This window comes from Metarhizium acridum (genome assembly GCF_019434415.1).
Source record: "Metarhizium acridum strain ARSEF 324 chromosome Unknown scaffold_573, whole genome shotgun sequence".
Lineage (NCBI taxonomy): Eukaryota > Fungi > Ascomycota > Sordariomycetes > Hypocreales > Clavicipitaceae > Metarhizium > Metarhizium acridum.
This window is the reverse complement of record NW_027094043.1, coordinates 196,977-214,918: the sequence shown is the minus strand read 5'-3', so window position 1 is coordinate 214,918 and position 17,942 is coordinate 196,977. Positions and strand designations below refer to the sequence as shown.

Below are 17,942 nucleotides of genomic sequence, written 5' to 3'. Positions count from 1 at the left end.
TGGGTTTTGGGTTAAGGTTGAGGTTTAGATAACGCAAACCGGCGTCTTTGGGCCACAAATTGGTCTGCAGCACGTTGCCGACTCTATTAATGGACTACATCATTGCAGTCATTACGAGGTCAACAAGACATGTTTTATCATCGGTCCCATGGTCTGAAACAAAGAGAGCGAGAACCATCAATGCAACGGTGTGTTTGCTGATTCGTTGCATCCATTACATCACAGTTTGTCCACGCCAAGACTCTACTACGGCATCGATTATCAATAAATGCTCACTTGCAAAAATGCTCACTTGCAAAAATACAGTCCCGCGTCTGGTGGTACATGCTACGCAACTCTCATTTTGCCCGTGTACGGGATACTGACGTTGTGATTCGAGGGCAGGGCTCGAGATGCTCATGTTAGGATGCTGTCAGTTTCATCATCTGCTTCTCCAAGTTTGTCGGCGCCGGCCTGCGCAACGCGGCACTTTCGTCCCGATCGTTCAAACATCGGATCAATACACGCAGCGCCTCACCGTCCCAGGTGCGACGCTCCTCTTGCTTCTCACTGGCCGTTTTCCCCTTGTCTCACTTTTTTGCACTGCCCCATTGACGCGCTCTCGAGATCTAACCTTTGAATTCAATTCAAGAAAACGTACTGCGTAAAAGGGCGCAGCGGATGTATCAGATTGGCCCCGCTTGGCAACGCGAGGTGCCTCTCCCCCCTATCATAAAGGGAGCTAGAGTTGCCGTAGGAGCCGAGAAGACGGTTCTGGTCCAACAGATGCTCCCAGATGGTTCCTATCGCCGACGGTGGCGGATGGGAAACTTTTGCCAGAACAGGAAGCCTAAGCGGCACTTGCCGTACCAAAGTCAAATGAAGAGGCGGTCATGTGCTGTTTGATTGAAAGGACGCGACAATGGTTTAAGCAACCAGACGCATTCTGTTCGATAGTCGACGTCCCGTTCATGTGTTGTTTCTCTGTTCTCCTCCCTCGCTTCTTGACTATGCGCCGCGTCTCATCCTGGCCCGCTTTCTTCTGTAGCCAAGAAGCGCCATCGAACTCGCCAAGATATTTTTATTTCTTTCAGGGTGTGCACGAGGGATCGGGCATTGCACGTTATGCACGTCTAGGGGCGTAGCTACTTATTCTTGTCTTATACACGCCGTCTCTGGAATGAAAGAGCATGGCCGATGTCCAGAAGCTGAGATTTGAAGATGTAGAAAGGAAAGGAAAAGAAAAAGAAAAAGAAAAAGAGAAGAGAAGGGCGCTTCTATTGTCAGCCGCCTTTTCCATGTTCCACCCAGCCATTAAACGCATCGAGCGGCCATGACAAGCCGGGATGGCCTTTATCCCGGATGTAGTACGCACTCGATATGTCCGCAGATCGCCAAGCTGAATCAATTGGGGGAGGAGACATCCCTGTCGCCTGGTTGGAAGCTGCCGGGAACTTGGAATCGAAGCGGGGGAGTGGCTCTGGTGGAAGGGTGTTAGCTCAAATACTATTTAATATTTCATATCAGTGTGCATTGTTTGTTAGCGAGCGGATTTGCTGAAGCGCAGAAGTAAGCTTGTTGAACAAGTCTCATAACCCCGGGTACCTACCTGCAAGTAGTTACTAAGTACTTTGTACAACATTCCTGCTCCAACTCACATGTTAAGGTGGGCTGGAGTAACTAGTACGTAGCTCGTAATCCGTGCTCCGAGAGTTGCCACCGCACCTTTGTGTCGGACCAGCAATTTCACGCCTAAATTTATGTATAATTCAGCGTTGGCCGGTATGGAAACGATGCTAACGGGCAAATGCAGGAACAAGGGGTTGGATGCTTGATTGTGCACCTGAAATCAACTGGTGGAGTTGTCTTACATTGGAAGGACAGTGCTGAGCTGACAATTAATGATGGGGAAATAGGCCAAGTGTGTACAGTTAACACAGCAATTGATGCACCAGACCACATGATGTGCTGCGCCGGTGCTTGCACGCAGCGAGCGCTTGGGCGCTTGGGCGCTTGAGTTTCTCCGCCAAGCACGCTAACGCCAACATGACATTTGAACCAGACTTGACCCCTCAAGTGCTGCCGCAGAACAGCTGTACGACACATTTCGAAGGCTGCACGTGTGCTCATGCTCCGTTGTCTAAAAACCCAGCCCTGCCATCTCAACCTCGCCACCGTTAAAGTCAGCAACGCTCCAAGCTGGCGCGGCATTGGCTTCCTCAGTTGTCATGGCAGCTTCCGACGCAGTTCTTGACTACCTTGCCAAGCAGAGCAACTTGGGTGGCGTCGTTGTACTTGGTATTCAGAGCTCCGTCGACTTTCCAAATCCTTGATGCTTAAAGCAGCTAACTCCTCCAACTCTTCTTACTAGACTTGCCGAAGCTTGACCTTGGGCTCTATATCCAAAATTATGTCGGTATGATGCGCCCAGGCACAGCAACCATAACAGTCCCATACCACAAAGTCATGCCTCCCAACCAGTGCTGGGCTAACCTTGGCTAGGCCGAACTCGCTTCGATCGCCTCTTTTTGATCGGCCAGAGCTCCGCGTCGCTTTGTGTTGAGGCTCTGAAAGCTGCTGTTGTCGAGGCCAAGGCAGGAAACGATGTCAACCGTTACCGCGATGCGTGGGATGCCTTAAGGACAGTGGCACCAAATGACCCAGAAGCCCAGAGAGACGATGCGTGGATAGAACGAACGGAGATGGCGAATAAGGCCGAGACGGCAAGACTCGAGGGGGAGTTGAAAGGCTATAGAAACAATCTTATCAAAGAGAGCATCCGGGTTCGTATCCCATGTACCCCTAAGCGAGCAAGCCTTTTGAAATTACCGGCATTCATAGAGCTAACCATGGCATCACTATTCAGATGGGTAACGAGGACCTTGGTAAACATTTCGAAAGCATAGGAAGGCTCAATGAAGCCACCGAGGCGTATACCAGGATGCGTCAGGATGTGAGCACCACCAAACATATCGTCGACTGTGGCATGCATCTCGCCAACGTCTCTCTCCACCGTCGCGATTATGCCATGGTGTTGAACAACCTTGGTAAAATCACAGCTGTGCAGAATGGGGATGATGAAAAGGCACTGCAGGCATACACGAGAATTGCCTCTGGGATTGCCCTTCTGGGCATGGCGCGCTTTGAAGATGCTGCAAAGGCCTTCTTGGGAACAGATTCTACCGTGCCCCCAACGGAATATAGCCATATAGCCAGTCCAAACGATGTCGCCGTCTATGGTGGTCTTCTGGCCCTTGCTACCATGGATCGGAAGGAACTTCAGCAGCGAGTATTGGACAACCAGTCCTTTCGCACATTTCTTGAACATGAGCCGCATATTCGAAAGGCCATCAGCCTATTCGTGAATGGTCGATATTCAAGCTGTCTCTCTATACTAGAAGGCTCCCGGGCAGATTATCTCCTGGATATTTATCTGCAGAGCCACGTCCCAGCCGTCTACTCCAAGATTCGTACTAAGTGTATCGTCCAATACTTTGTTCCATTTTCATGCGTTACGCTCGAAAGCCTAGATGCAGCATTTGCGCAGGCAGGCACATCTATCGGCCCCGAGCTAGTAGAAATGATCCGTCAAGACGCATTGAAGGCGCGTATCGATGCGAAAAACAAGGTAGGAGAGATTCACCACAATACAGACAGATCCAAAAAGAAATATCAGATTTATACTAACCATCTCCTTAGCTTCTTGTTGCCGTTCGGCCCGACGCCCGGGCAGTAATGCAGAAAGAAGCACTACTAGTGGCTCGGAATTACGAGCGGGAAGCCAAGGAACGATTGCGCCGTATTAGCCTGATAGCAGCTGGACTAGATGTAGTGGGAGGGAAGAAGGCAACCTCAGGTGGTGCTGCCAGTTCAAGCTTGGATGATGCTTGGTATGATGAGAATAAGCAATCATCCCCCCAAGAGGCTGAACTGGAAGCGGCAAGCTGAGGCAGATAACCAAATAAGCGTAAGCAGCCAAGCATCAGGAATAGTTCCTGTTTGATATTACTCCCCAGAGCTTGTCTCACCGAAATATCATACAATCTAGACTGGTCCATACCAGCCCAATTGGTGCAAGAATGGTAATCTAACTCTGAAATAGCCCCCTCTTGTGGCTACGCTCAGCAATTGGCGTGGGTACTGATGGTGTCAGTATCTGGAGGAGCGGCTGTAACGGCACGATGACTGATCCATGAGAGATGATACATAACGACAGAATCAATGACTTATTGTTTATGTATTTATTTTTGGTCTCATTCCCTTTGCTACAGCAGATCAACAACGCAGCACAGTATTGCTAGTCACACCAACCTGCCACAGTCGCTTGCTGGTAGATGACGAAGACATCATATTCATACTCAGATAGAGATGGCACAGCTTTGCTAAAATATAATCAACTCTGTGGGTATCATTGTGCGTCTTTACAGTTTACCATATGCGTCTCTAGCTTACTCTATGTCCACCTATGCACTACGGCTCTCAAGCCCAACTACATATATACCGCCCATCCATCCCATGCCAAGTCATAATGCACATATGTAGAGGCCGGACTGTTCCACTCATTGATGATTCTTAAACTTGGTTTCCGTTCACCTCAATCATACGCGGCGCTCAGCCCATCAACTGTCTCAAATCCGTCGGCGGCCACCTCACTTGTGCAAAGGTAAGACAGCGCTTGATGCTCTGCAAAATCTTGCGCGTAACCTCATCACCCATGACGTGACCCTTCTCACCATTATGCAGCTTCTCGCGAGCACTTCTCTCGTGGATACCAACCATGGTCACGCCAATAGGCCAGGCCGCCTTGCCGATACTCAAACGGAGATAGTCGTCGTTGGCGTCGACATAGCGTCTTTCCTGAAGGGCCTGCACGATTTGCACCACCGGTATGAGGAGGGAGTCGTCCACGTCGTTGGATTCAAATTTGCGAAAGAGCTGTTATCTACTTAGCATATTGAAAAACTTCATGACTCCTTTTCTGGCCCCCCCCCCCCCCCTTTTTTTTTTTTTTTACACATATTTTGGTAGAACAAAGGCATGCTCTTCACTTACCGGCTTCATATTTTCTCTGGTTTGCACCATGGCGGTGTACGCCGTCTTGCTGGCGCTCGTTTCGCTCTTCTCCTCCTCCATGGCTCTCTCGTACTCCGTCAGCACCATGGTGAAGTAGCTCGCGAGCTGTCTGAACAGCCACTTCCTGCCGTCTCTATCCGCGGGCACCGTCCCGTCAACCTTCATGTCCTTTTCCTCCACCAACTCCAGCGTCGTCGGGATGGGGCCCTTGCTCATCGCCGTCGTCAACTTTCTGTACCGCCTTAATTTGGCGGCGTGCGATTCCCCGAAAAGCATCGCCGGGTGCCCTATTTCTCGCAATTTCTCCCGCAGCTCTTCCTCTGGGACATCATCTTCCACGGCCTGGCCTTGGTCTTCCTCCTTCTTCTTCACGAGTTCGGGAAGACCTAACCGCTTTCTCCTCGCCCTTTCTTCCTCCTCTTCCCTTTCTTCTCTAAGTTTCCTCGACTCTTCGGCTAGTTTGCGTCTCTTCTCTTCCCGGGCTGCGTTCTCCGCCGCCAGCTCTTCCTCTCGTTTGCGCTTGGCTGCTGCTTTCGCTTCGCGCTCCTCCTCGAGTGCCTTTTGCTCCGCTAGGTATGCTTTTTTCCGCTCTTCTTCGATTTCTGATCGTTTGAGGTATTTTTTGGACGCGTCGTTTGTTGTTTTAGCCTTGGAGAGCTCCTTGTTCATCAGGGACGCGAAGTCCATTTTTGGTGTTGCGCCGCCACAAAGCCCGAATTACAGAGTTTGAAGAATTATATGGAGTCACGGAGAGCTTCAGTTGACGTATTGATTGATTCTGCGGTTAATAGAGCTCTATGAATGCGATTGGCGATTTTGTTGTGGTGATGAAATTGGTAGAAGTCGTCTTGTATGTCGCGAGTTCCCCATATCGATTGCGGGTATTTGCCGGATAATCTCCTCTTCTTTTCAGTAGCACAATTGCATCGTTTCCAACACCAGATGCGCAGCTGCCAATAATCATGACGTGATTATCAGTTTTGGAGAACCTGTTTCTTTTTCTTTATCGGATGGTGATCGTCGTATCTAGTCATGTCCGTGGCTTCAGATGATGGGGATCGTGACCCCCCTGCGCCATTTCTTGTTCAGCTGTTTTATCGAAATGGAGGCTTTTACAGGTAAGAAGCACATCGCAAACTGCTTATGCTTCATTTAATGGAATAGATGTTAATAATTTATATCTTTTTGACTAGGGCGGATGAATTTGCAGCCCGTTCACTTCCACCACACATCTCAGTCTACACTTGGCCAAGCTGCACTTTAAACGAGCTCGCTCTGGAGCTGGCCGCTGCCAAACCATCAGCCCTCCCATATCCAGCCATCGGAACAAGACTGTCTTTCCAATTAGTATGTCCTGACTTACGCGGCATCAGCTCAGTCAACAATGCCCATCCACGCTACGCTGTGAAAGATCTCGGTAGCATAGTCATTGGACAAAACACTCCTGGAACCACCGACCCCGACTTGGCTGAAGTCGGGGGAGGTGCTTCCCGCGGTGCGTCAAACCCAGATAAGACGCTTGGGGAAGCCCGATTCGTGGTAGGGGACTACATTTCGTGCGCCATTTTACCCCCAATGGGTGATGGATCTGTGGCACCGGCATCCGCCGCTAGGAGGGACATAACTGCAGGGCATAGAGAAAGCAGGGGAGGCAGAAGCAGTGGTGGAGGACCAGGTTTTCACAGTCGAGAGAATGGTTTCGGTCGGGGCAGCCGTGAGGGCAGGGGAGGGAGAAGGGGAGGCGGAGGGCCAGGAGCAAGCGTGCCAATGGGAGAATGGAGGAGAGGCGAGAGATTGCCGGAAATGCCTCCTTCGCGACCACGAGGCGGCGGTGGTGGACGATGGTGAATGGTTAATTTGCATCATGGCCAGTCCTTCCGTCTGGTTTAACTAGCGACGTTGTAATTATTCAATATACCCAATACATGAAGGCTGGTCAACAGTCAATTGTCACTGCAAACGAGCCCTTCGAACTGTCACGTCAAACGGAAGTGTTTCTATTCCGGCCCCAAACCCAACTATGTACAGTCTTTTAATACATCCATCACGAGCCGGCCCTTTATCTCTCGTAGATGGTATCGCCCCGTCTCTTGGCACGGAAATTGAACAGACCCTACAACCGAATCAGCTTTTTCTTCTCACACCCTACAGTGGGATCATCTCGACTAGATCATCTACTCACGTCGGTCTTGTAGGCGACATAGCCGAATATGGCAGGCACAACAACCACATACATAAAAGTGATTCTAGCGGTTCTAGGAGTCCATCGGAAAAAGTGGTGTCGAGCCTTTTGCATAGCTATTTCGCCTTCGTTAGAACCCATAACCACTAACGTTCGACGTCGGGAGTCTCACGCACCCTGGTGCTTGAGGTAAGCCGGGTCCGGCTTTACGTCTATCACGCGCAGCGAGTTAGCTTCTGGATTGTAGGAATCAATCTAAATTATCTGGGACCAACTTAGGTGCGCCATCTTGTCCGGTCGGCAGAGTAGCGTCTCTCTCGGTGAATTGATGGAATGAATGTCGTCGCGATGGGATTGCTTGAAGTTGGTTGCTGGGATTCGAGTGGTCAAAGACGATGCGGATTAGGTAATAATTAGGCTTGTTTTGATTGGTTGATGGTTATAGTATGATTGTTAGTACCCTGGAGGTGAGAGATGAGCTCGGAAAATGTACACTGCGCTTCAAGCCCTTAGTCGCAGTGGGAGCTGAAGTTAATTCTATTTCTCATTAAAAGTTCTTGGTGCTTTGGTATTAGGTGATAGTCTGAATTCCGTATCTTCAGTTAGCATCGATTATGACCGTGAAGGCAACAATTCTAAGCACTCCACAAACCTTGCGGCAATCTCAAGTGGCAATGCGCTACAGTTAAAACTGGCACTATTTTTGAATTAGCTACAGACAGAAAAAAAAAAAAAGACATCAGACATAAATTATGATAGTAAACCCAAGGTTCGACGAGCGCAGGCCTCGTCAATATATGTTGTGCGTCCATGTTTAACTGTACGGTGTGAGTCACCAGCATAAACTATATTTCATTATAACCTTTACCGGCACGGTTATGATAAATTACTAATTCAATTAATATGTTTCACGTATTATAATGCGTTCATAGTGTCTTACGTGGTTAATTACGGTTCCCTGGCCTAAGTACGGCCAAAATACAGTGTTACTAGATGCCCTTCATTTTGCTGCCCCCCCCCCCCCCCCCCCCCCCTTTTTCTTTTTTTTTCTTTTTCTTAATTTAATAAACCCAAGGTTCCTTTTAAAATAGCGTCACGAAAGCCTTGACGTGATTTTTGAAACATGCAACAATACACTCGAAAATCACGTGATCCAATTTATGGGTCTGGAGCTAAGAGCTTCACAGCAGAAAATTGTCGTGACAGAGGCGACATCTTCCAGTTTTGGAGAACGCCGCTTTGGTCGCCAACGTGCCATCTTGCGTATTCGGCATCCTATTTCTTCAACACTAAATTGCGGGCTGTATTGTTTCTCATTGTTTCTGTTCGAAGATAGAGGTGAAAACAGAATTAGCGTGTCGAGACACGCGCCTCAGCGTGCAGCCTCCTCGACCGGCACACCATCGCATATCCACGAAGCGACATCAGCTCACCACGTCGCGAAGTCATCATGTCGGGCATCCCTCCGCCGCCTCCTCCAGGCTGGGAAGCAGCCCCCCCCCCCCCCCCCCCTCCTCCTCCTCCTCCATCATCGTTGCCGCCTCCTCCTGATACACCCGCGCCGCCAGCTCCTCCCCCCCCTGGGTATCACCCTCCGTCCGACCCTCAGATCGCCAAGTTTGCACAAAAGAAGAAAGAATGGCTTCGGGATCGTCGAAACAGATTTGGAGAGAAGCGAAAGGCCGGCTTTGTTCAGACTCAGAAGGCTGATATGCCGCCTGAACATCTTCGCAAGATCGTTAAAGATATCGGAGATGTGTCTCAAAAGAAATACACCAATGACAAGCGCAGCTATCTTGGTGCTCTAAAGTTCATGCCACACGCAGTCCTGAAACTTCTCGAAAATATGCCTATGCCTTGGGAATCAGCGCGCGAAGTCAAGGTTCTGTATCATGTCAACGGATGTTTGACTTTGGTTAACGAGACTCCTCGCGTTATCGAACCCGTCTTCTTTGCGCAATGGGCAATGATGTGGACCTTCATGAGAAAAGAAAAAGCCGATAGAAGGCTTTTCAAGCGTATGCGCTTCCCTCCATTCGACGATGAAGAACCGCCTTTGTCGTGGTCCGAGAACATCGAGGACGTGGAGCCTCTGGAGCCTATTCAAATGGAGTTGAACGATGAGGAAGACGAGGCCGTTTATGAATGGTTCTACGACCATCGCCCACTGTTGGATACCTCGCATGTTAATGGTGCCAGCTACAAGAGATGGAACCTCACCCTGCCTCAAATGGCAGCTTTGTTCCGTCTCAGTCGTCCATTGATTTCTGACGTTGTAGACAAGAACTACTTCTACCTTTTCGACCTCAAGAGCTTCTTAACTGCAAAGGCTCTCAATGTTGCGCTTCCAGGTGGACCCCGTTTCGAGCCATTGTACAAGGATATTGATCCTAATGAGGAAGACTTCGGCGAGTTCAATGCTATAGATCGCATCATCTTCCGAACCCCGATCCGTACTGAATTCCGAGTCGCATATCCATTCCTGTACAATTCTCTCCCAAGAAGCGTACACCTGACGTGGCACTCGCACCCCCAAATCGTATTCAATCGTGCCGACGATCCCGACTTGCCAACTTTCCTTTTCGACCGACGAATCAACCCCATCTCATCCCGAACCGTGGCGCCCAAGAATGTTGAAATTACACTTGAGGATGAACTTTTCGGACCAGGAAATAATGAAGAACCTGAGGAGGATGCGTTTGAGCTGCCTGCTGCGGTTGAACCCTTTCTTGCTGACGAAGAGCTTGAAAACGAGCATACATCCTCAGCCATTGATTTATGGTGGGCTCCTTTTCCGTTTGATAGACGCTCTGGAAAGATGGTTCGCGCGCAGGATGTGCCCTTGATCAAGCAATGGTACTTGGAGCACCCGCCCTCCGACCGACCGCCTGTGAAGGTTCGAGTTTCTTACCAGAAGTTACTGAAGAACTTCGTTCTCAATGAGCTTCATAAGAAGAAGCCCAATGCACACAATAATCAGAACTTGTTACGCTCTCTTAAACAGACCAAGTTCTTTCAACAGACGACCATTGATTGGGTTGAAGCTGGCCTTCAAGTTTGCCGGCAGGGTTTTAACATGCTTAACCTCTTGATCCACAGAAAGAACCTGACATATCTTCACCTGGACTACAATTTTAATTTGAAGCCTGTGAAGACACTCACAACCAAGGAGCGAAAGAAGTCTCGATTCGGAAACGCATTCCATCTTATGCGTGAAATTTTGAGGTTGACAAAACTGATTGTGGATGCCCAAGTTCAGTACCGTCTTGGAAATATTGATGCCTTTCAACTTGCTGATGGCATTCATTACGCCTTCAACCATGTTGGACAGCTCACTGGAATGTACCGATACAAATACAAGCTCATGCATCAGATTCGTACTTGCAAGGATTTGAAGCATCTAATTTATTATCGATTCAACTCCGGTCCAGTGGGCAAAGGTCCTGGCTGTGGTTTCTGGGCTCCCTCATGGAGAGTGTGGCTCTTCTTCATGAGAGGCATCATCCCATTACTTGAACGATGGCTTGGTAACCTCTTATCTCGTCAGTTTGAAGGTCGACACAGCAAGGGTGTGGCAAAGACAGTCACGAAGCAGCGAGTCGAGTCCCATTTTGATTTGGAATTGCGCCAGTCCGTCATGTCTGATCTGATGGATATGATGCCGGAGGGTATTAAACAAAGCAAGGTCAGCGTTGTGCTCCAGCATTTGTCTGAAGCTTGGCGTTGCTGGAAGAGTAACATTCCCTGGAAGGTCCCGGGCCTGCCTGCGCCGATCGAAAACATTATTCTTCGATATGTCAAATCAAAGGCTGATTGGTGGATTTCTGTTGCTCACTACAACCGTGAACGAATTCGTCGTGGAGCAACCGTGGATAAGACTGTCGCGAAGAAGAATGTTGGGCGTCTGACTCGACTATGGCTCAAGGCTGAGCAAGAAAGACAGCACAATCACATGAAGGATGGCCCATATGTGTCCTCCGAGGAAGCCATCGCAATTTATACAACTACTGTTCACTGGCTGGAGTCCCGGAAATTTTCTCCCATTCCATTCCCCAGCGTTTCGTACAAGCATGACACCAAGATCTTGATCCTGGCCTTGGAGCGTTTGAGGGAGGCCTACTCAGTCAAAGGCAGACTGAACCAGAGTCAACGTGAAGAGCTCGCATTGATTGAGCAAGCTTATGACAGCCCCGGCACCACATTGGAAAGAATCAAGCGATTCTTGCTCACACAGAGGGCTTTCAAAGAAGTCAATATTGATATGAACGACAACTATAGCACGATCAATCCTGTATATGATATCGAGCCCATAGAGAAGATCAGCGATGCTTATCTTGATCAGTATCTGTGGTATCAAGCTGACCAGCGACATCTGTTTCCTGCCTGGATCAAGCCATCAGACTCTGAGGTGCCACCGCTGTTGGTCTACAAATGGGCCCAGGGCATTAACAACCTGAGTCAAGTTTGGGAGACAAAAGATGGAGAATGCAACGTCATGGTTGAAACCGAGCTTTCCAAGGTCTACGAAAAGATGGAGTTGACGCTTCTCAATTCCCTGCTGAGACTCATCATGGATCATAACTTGGCTGATTACATTACTGCCAAGAACAATGTGCAACTGACATATAAGGATATGAACCACGTCAACAGCTACGGTATGATCCGTGGCCTTCAGTTCTCAGCCTTCGTATTCCAGTACTATGGCTTGGTCTTGGATCTGCTCTTATTGGGACCTCAGCGGGCTAGCGAGATTGCTGGCCCTCCCCAGAGTCCTAACGATTTCCTGCAGTTCCGTGATCGAGAGACAGAAACAAGGCACCCAATCAGACTCTACAGTCGTTATATTGACAAGATCTGGATCTTTTTACGATTTACCGCCGAAGAGTCAAGAGATCTTATCCAGCGCTTCCTCACTGAGCAACCTGATCCTAACTTTGAGAATGTCATTGGATACAAGAGCAAGAAGTGCTGGCCGAGAGACTCTCGTATGCGTCTGATGAGGCATGATGTCAACTTGGGACGTGCCGTCTTCTGGGACCTGAAGAACCGTCTGCCGCGTTCAGTCACCACCATTGACTGGGATGACAGCTTTGTCAGTGTCTACAGTCGCGATAACCCAAACCTGCTGTTCTCCATGTGCGGATTTGAGGTTCGAATTCTACCAAAGATCCGAAATCAGAATGATGAGTTCCCCGTCAAAGACAGCGTCTGGTCTCTCGTCGACAACACCACTAAGGAGAGAACGGCACATGCCTTCTTGCAAGTCACGCAAGAAGACATCCAGAAATTCAACAATCGTATCCGACAGATACTCATGTCGTCTGGCTCAACCACTTTCACTAAGATTGCAAATAAATGGAATACCGCACTGATTGCTCTCTTCACCTACTATCGTGAAGCAGCAGTCTCTACGGTCGATCTTCTTGATACCATTGTCAAGTGTGAGACGAAGATTCAAACCCGTGTCAAGATTGGGCTCAATTCCAAGATGCCGTCTCGTTTCCCTCCTGCTGTTTTCTACACTCCCAAGGAACTTGGTGGCTTGGGCATGATCTCGGGCTCACATATCTTGATTCCTGCCAGTGACAAGCGATGGTCCAAACAAACAGACACGGGTGTCACTCACTATCGCTCTGGTATGACTCATGACGAGGAAACCTTAATCCCCAACATTTTCCGTTACATCATCCCTTGGGAGGCAGAATTCATTGATTCCCAGCGTGTCTGGACAGAGTACTCCCAGAAGCGACTCGAGGCCAACCAGCAGAATCGTCGTTTGACGTTGGAAGATCTTGAAGATAGCTGGGACCGTGGTCTACCCAGAATCAACACCCTTTTCCAGAAGGACCGCAGCACCCTCAGCTTTGACAAAGGTTTCCGAGCTAGATCTGAGTTCAAGATTTATCAATTAATGAAGTCCAATCCTTTCTGGTGGACTAGCCAGCGACACGACGGAAAGCTATGGAATCTCAACGCCTATCGCACTGACGTGATCCAGGCGCTCGGTGGTGTTGAGACCATCTTGGAACATACGCTCTTCAAAGCAACAGGATTCCCTTCCTGGGAAGGACTCTTCTGGGAAAAAGCGTGTCTTGCGAACGGCACGATGCTGCTTCGATATGATCACTCTCTAGTTGCAGTCGAAGACGTCAGGGAGGGTGATGTGCTTCTTGGGCCTGATGGAGGACCTCGACGTGCGTTCAATGTGGTTAGCGGCAAAGACCGACTTTATCGCATCACGATTGGCAGTGGCAAAGAAGATCTTGTGGTTACTTCCAATCATATCTTGGTCTTCCATGAAGTAAAGAGCGACTCTGATCAATATTATGATGATGTTGAGATGACAGCCGCTCAATACGCGGCGCTCGAGTCCACAGAGAGGAGCAAGTACAGGCTCTTTAGCTGCCCTGGTCTCAATCCCCCCCAATCAACACCTCCTAATTCTGCTGCGGGTCGCTTTATCCCTCAGTCTCATAGCTTCGTGGTCAAGGACATAGTTCTGGAAACAGAAGCTACGGAATGGGCAGGTTTTCGAGTTGATGGCGACCAGCTCTATCTACGACACGACCATCTTGTGCTTCACAACAGTGGTTTCGAAGAGAGCATGAAATTCAAGAAACTCACGAACGCGCAGAGATCAGGTCTTAACCAGATTCCAAACCGTAGATTCACGTTGTGGTGGTCGCCCACCATCAACCGCGCTAACGTGTATGTTGGTTTCCAGGTGCAGCTTGATTTGACTGGTATCTTTTTGCACGGAAAGATCCCCACACTCAAGATCTCCTTGATTCAGATTTTTCGAGCTCACTTGTGGCAGAAGATCCATGAATCCGTCGTGATGGATCTTTGTCAAGTTTTTGACCAGGAGCTGGAGTCACTCGGCATCGAGACAGTGCAAAAGGAAACAATCCATCCTCGAAAGTCGTACAAGATGAACAGTTCTTGTGCAGATATTCTTCTCTTCGCAAGTCACAAGTGGAACGTCACCCGTCCCTCTGTTCTGTTTGATACGAAGGATGTCATTGAGCCGACCACTACGAACAAGTTTTGGATTGATGTGCAACTTCGATATGGCGATTATGACTCGCACGACATTGAACGATATACTCGTGCGAAGTACCTTGATTATACTACCGACAGTTCAAGTATTTACCCTTCTGCAACGGGCTTGATGATTGGTATTGATCTTGCTTACAATCTTTACTCGGCTTACGGCATGTATTTCCCCGGTTTGAAAGTTCTCATCCAGCAAGCCATGGCCAAGATCATGAAGGCCAATCCGGCACTTTATGTCCTGCGTGAACGTATTCGCAAAGGCCTGCAACTGTACGCATCCGAGAGCAATCAGGAATTCCTCAACTCGCAGAACTACTCTGAGCTGTTTAGCAATCAAACTCAGCTATTCATCGACGACACCAATGTTTACCGTGTGACGATTCACAAGACATTTGAAGGCAACTTGACGACCAAGCCAATCAATGGCGCCATCTTCATTTTCAACCCTCGAACCGGACAATTGTTCTTGAAGATTATTCACACGAGTGTTTGGGCTGGTCAGAAGCGTCTTGGACAGCTCGCCAAGTGGAAGACTGCCGAAGAAGTTGCGGCTTTAATCCGATCGCTTCCCGTGGAAGAGCAGCCGAAACAGCTTATCGTTACAAGAAAGGGCTTATTGGATCCCCTTGAAGTTCAGTTGGTCGATTTCCCCAATATCTCTATCCGAGCATCTGAGTTGCAACTTCCTTTCCAAGCCGCCATGAAGGTTGAGAAACTGGGAGACATGATTTTGAGGGCCACTGAACCTCAAATGGTCTTGTTCAATCTTTATGATGAGTGGCTAAAGACTATTTCATCATACACCGCGTTCTCTCGTCTGATTTTGATTCTCCGCGCGCTTCACGTCAATCCAGACAAGAGCAAGCTCATCCTTCGACCCGACAAGACAGTTATTACCCATGAACACCACATTTGGCCATCTATGTCTGACGAGGATTGGATCAAGATTGAGACGCAGCTGCGAGATCTCATCTTGAATGACTACGGAAAGAAGAACAATGTCAATGTTTCTAGTTTGACCAGCAGTGAAGTCCGTGATATCATCCTGGGTATGGAGATATCTGCACCTTCCCTGCAGAGACAACAGGCTGCAGAAATCGAGAAGCAGCAACAAGAGCAACAGCAACTCACTGCCGTCACGACCAAGACGCAAAATGTGCACGGTGAAGACATTATTGTCACAACTACGTCGCAGTTCGAGCAGCAGACATTTGCCTCCAAGACTGAATGGCGTACAAGAGCCATTGCAACCTCCAACTTGCGAACTAGAGCCAAGAATATCTACGTGTCTTCTGTTGACAATGATCTGGACGACATCACCTACGTCATGCCCAACAATATTCTGAAGAAATTCATTACGATTGCGGATCTGAGGGTTCAAGTGGCAGGATATCTCTATGGCTCATCTGCCCCTGACAACGACCAAGTCAAGGAGATCAAGTGCATCGTCATGATGCCGCAAATAGGTGGCCTTCGCAACGTACAGCTTCCCCAGCAGCTTCCTCGCAGCGACTTCCTTGATGGTATGGAGCCCCTTGGTGTCATACATACCATGTCTGGGAGCGAGCTGCCATACATGTCGGCTGCCGATGTTAGCGAGCATGCCAAACTGCTCGATGCCCACAGCGAGTGGGACAAGACAAACACTGTAACCGTTTCCGTCTCCTTCACACCCGGCAGCGTCTCCCTCTCGGCCTGGGGCCTTACACCTCAAGGGTACAAATGGGGAGCTGAAAACAAGGACACCCAGAGCGATCAGCCGCAAGGCTTCACTACGACCATGGGAGAGAAACGAAAACTACTGTTGTCTCCGAGATTTAGGGGTTTCTTCCTGGTGCCTGATGACAGGAGATGGAACTACAGCTTTATGGGCAGCGCTTTTGCAGGCATGGAAAAGAAACCGGTTCATGTGAAGCTGGACACGCCTCTTCCATTCTACAGTGACCAGCATCGACCTATTCACTTTCATAGTTTTGCTGAGCTGGAAGATATCTGGGTAGACCGGACCGACAACTTCGAATAGTCCCGGCTTGCTGCTGCATATTGCCACCTTCCTGGTCTCGACGCAGCCACTGACGCCCAATTTTGGCTTTCAAGCATGCCGGGCTCCCCCCTGCGTATCCTGATGTTTCGGAGTTTTGCGATGGGCTGAACATTTCTGTTTATATGTATTTGCTTTTTTCTTCTTACCTCTTTTCTTCAATGTTGTGACTTGCTAGCATTATGCGACCGAAAATGGCTGAGGAAAACCCACCACACATTACGTTGGCGGTCACGGCGCTGCCGAAGGTATCTGGAGAAAAAGGGGACACGAGGCCTCTCAAACACACTTGTTGTTACGTGCAGGGAATGAGCGAGAGTGGAGTTGGCGATGTATTAGAAAATGGGTTTTTGGGGGGGTGGGGAGACGAGCACTGTATGTTAGGCTGGGATTTACCCTACTTGTGATGTTTTGTAAGAGTAGTTGGAAGGGGACAAGGCTTTTGGAATGCACTATATGCCGAGATTGATAAAATCAAAGAACCATATCATGATAGCTGCTATTGTTTCCATGACTATTACCCACAGAGGTATACTATTAGCTGCCGGTATATCTTGGTCGGTGTCTTGTAATATAGTCTCTCGCCTCTCGCCCTACGTATACATAGGTACCCAATCGGGTACGCTGGGAATGTTGAGAGCGGTGACGTATTGTGTCGTCCGAAGGCACTGACCCTGACTGACCCTGACTGACCCCCCTACATTCCTTTTTGGAGCATCAGTTCCGGTAGTGACCTTGTACTACGTAGATCTACGGAGTAGTGCAACCCAGCTAAGCGGGAATGACTGTCGTCGAAGGGCCAGCGCCCGGGGTTTGAGGAGGAGGAGCCTTCGTGGGACTGATGAACTGATTTGGCCCGGGCGGGACGCATGTGCAGAGCACTGCTCGTTTGTCGTCGTATGAAGGATCAGAGACTGACCGAAATTTACAGAGACGCGGGTTAAGGTAGTTGAGGCAGTGGAGATGCCCAGAGTCATGTCCGTGCCCCCCGTGATTGATGGGACGTGGGTTTGCGGATAGCTGGCGCGCTCAGGCGGCTTCACCGAGGGCGCGGTTCCGCGCCCTGCGTCCCCTTGCCCGCCCCGGTGCCTGTCAAACCGCTGCGTCTGTGCATCGCGCGGCCATCTCGAAGACTATCAAGATGTTGTGAAGAAGTGAATCTGATGGTTACCCAGTCGAGTCTTCCGAGTGGCAGCTGCTAGTCGTCCTCGCGACATGAGGGAGCCCTTCCAGGCCCCCATGCAACGGCTAGCCCCGTTCATTCATCATGCATTAATGCGTTGCTCGTCCCACAAGGGTGCATATGATACGATTGGCCCATCCGCTGGGAAGCCAGCGAGTACCAACCCTACACGTGCCCATGGACGAATGGGGGATTTTGGAACGGCAACATCATACAAGCGAAGCGTCATCGTAGACGAACAGGGCTAAGTCTTACGTGGAGGAAATTCTATGTTGGGTACACGGGCAAAAGAGGACCAGCGTTCGTCTGACCGCGGCTTTTCTGGGTTCTGGGATGGGAATCGCATCAGACGGTGGCGGAAGACGGAACTGCTGGTGGGAGCTGCACATTGATGTTTGAGACAGAGTCTGGTCGATCACTTGCGCCAT

The 17,942-nt window shown here is 49.4% G+C and overlaps 5 protein-coding genes across 6 annotated transcripts; 3 read left to right on the top strand and 2 right to left on the bottom strand.

Annotated features, from left to right (window-relative positions):
• Positions 1-2,063: 2,063 nt before the first annotated feature.
• On the top strand, positions 2,064-4,395 carry J3458_020356 (uncharacterized protein). Of its 2 annotated transcripts, XM_066121985.1 has the most exons (5): positions 2,064-2,277; positions 2,351-2,395; positions 2,482-2,762; positions 2,846-3,607; positions 3,679-4,395. In XM_066121985.1, the coding sequence occupies exons 1-5, from the start codon at positions 2,208-2,210 to the stop codon at positions 3,925-3,927; spliced, it is 1,407 nt and encodes a 468-aa protein (XP_065972975.1). In that variant the 5' UTR covers positions 2,064-2,207; the 3' UTR covers positions 3,928-4,395. The 2 variants fall into 2 exon arrangements, with proteins under 2 accessions (XP_065972975.1, XP_065972976.1); XM_066121986.1 differs by having other exon boundaries at positions 2,066-2,395.
• Positions 4,396-4,409: 14 nt separating this feature from the next.
• Positions 4,410-5,739, bottom strand: J3458_020355 (uncharacterized protein; the record flags this gene model as incomplete). The annotated part of the gene is made up of 2 exons (XM_066121984.1): positions 4,410-4,914; positions 5,032-5,739. 2 exons carry the CDS (start codon positions 5,737-5,739, stop codon positions 4,591-4,593), a joined length of 1,032 nt encoding a protein of 343 aa, XP_065972974.1. The 3' UTR covers positions 4,410-4,590.
• Positions 5,740-6,004: 265 nt separating this feature from the next.
• On the top strand, positions 6,005-6,900 carry J3458_020354 (uncharacterized protein; the record flags this gene model as incomplete). Its single annotated transcript, XM_007812245.2, has 2 exons — positions 6,005-6,170; positions 6,246-6,900. Exons 1-2 carry the CDS (start codon positions 6,085-6,087, stop codon positions 6,898-6,900), a joined length of 741 nt encoding a protein of 246 aa, XP_007810436.1. The 5' UTR covers positions 6,005-6,084.
• On the bottom strand, positions 6,776-7,608 carry J3458_020353 (uncharacterized protein). Its single transcript, XM_007812246.2, has 4 exons — positions 7,510-7,608; positions 7,411-7,446; positions 7,235-7,350; positions 6,776-7,165 (listed from the first exon to the last, which is right to left on the bottom strand). Exons 1-4 carry the CDS (start codon positions 7,520-7,522, stop codon positions 7,112-7,114), a joined length of 219 nt encoding a protein of 72 aa, XP_007810437.1. The 5' UTR covers positions 7,523-7,608; the 3' UTR covers positions 6,776-7,111.
• Positions 7,609-8,467: 859 nt separating this feature from the next.
• On the top strand, positions 8,468-17,459 carry PRP8_9 (pre-mRNA-splicing factor 8). The gene has a single exon (XM_007812247.2). It carries the CDS (start codon positions 8,685-8,687, stop codon positions 16,311-16,313), a length of 7,629 nt encoding a protein of 2,542 aa, XP_007810438.2. The 5' UTR covers positions 8,468-8,684; the 3' UTR covers positions 16,314-17,459.
• Positions 17,460-17,942: the final 483 nt, after the last annotated feature.

Bases quoted from the DNA above. Each gene is read 5' to 3' on its own strand.
- J3458_020356 (XM_066121985.1), top strand. From the start codon at position 2,208: ATGGCAGCTTCCGACGCAGTTCTTGACTACCTTGCCAAGCAGAGCAAC. The intron at 2,396-2,481 runs GTATGATGCGCC...AACCTTGGCTAG, and splicing joins CTATATCCAAAATTATGTCG to GCCGAACTCGCTTCGATCGC. The intron at 2,763-2,845 runs GTTCGTATCCCA...ATCACTATTCAG, and splicing joins TTATCAAAGAGAGCATCCGG to ATGGGTAACGAGGACCTTGG.
- J3458_020353 (XM_007812246.2), bottom strand. The intron at 7,351-7,410 runs GTGCGTGAGACT...AAGGCGAAATAG, and splicing joins GGCTTACCTCAAGCACCAGG to CTATGCAAAAGGCTCGACAC. The intron at 7,166-7,234 runs GTGAGTAGATGA...ATTCGGTTGTAG, and splicing joins ATGTCGCCTACAAGACCGAC to GGTCTGTTCAATTTCCGTGC.
- PRP8_9 (XM_007812247.2), top strand. From the start codon at position 8,685: ATGTCGGGCATCCCTCCGCCGCCTCCTCCAGGCTGGGAAGCAGCCCCC.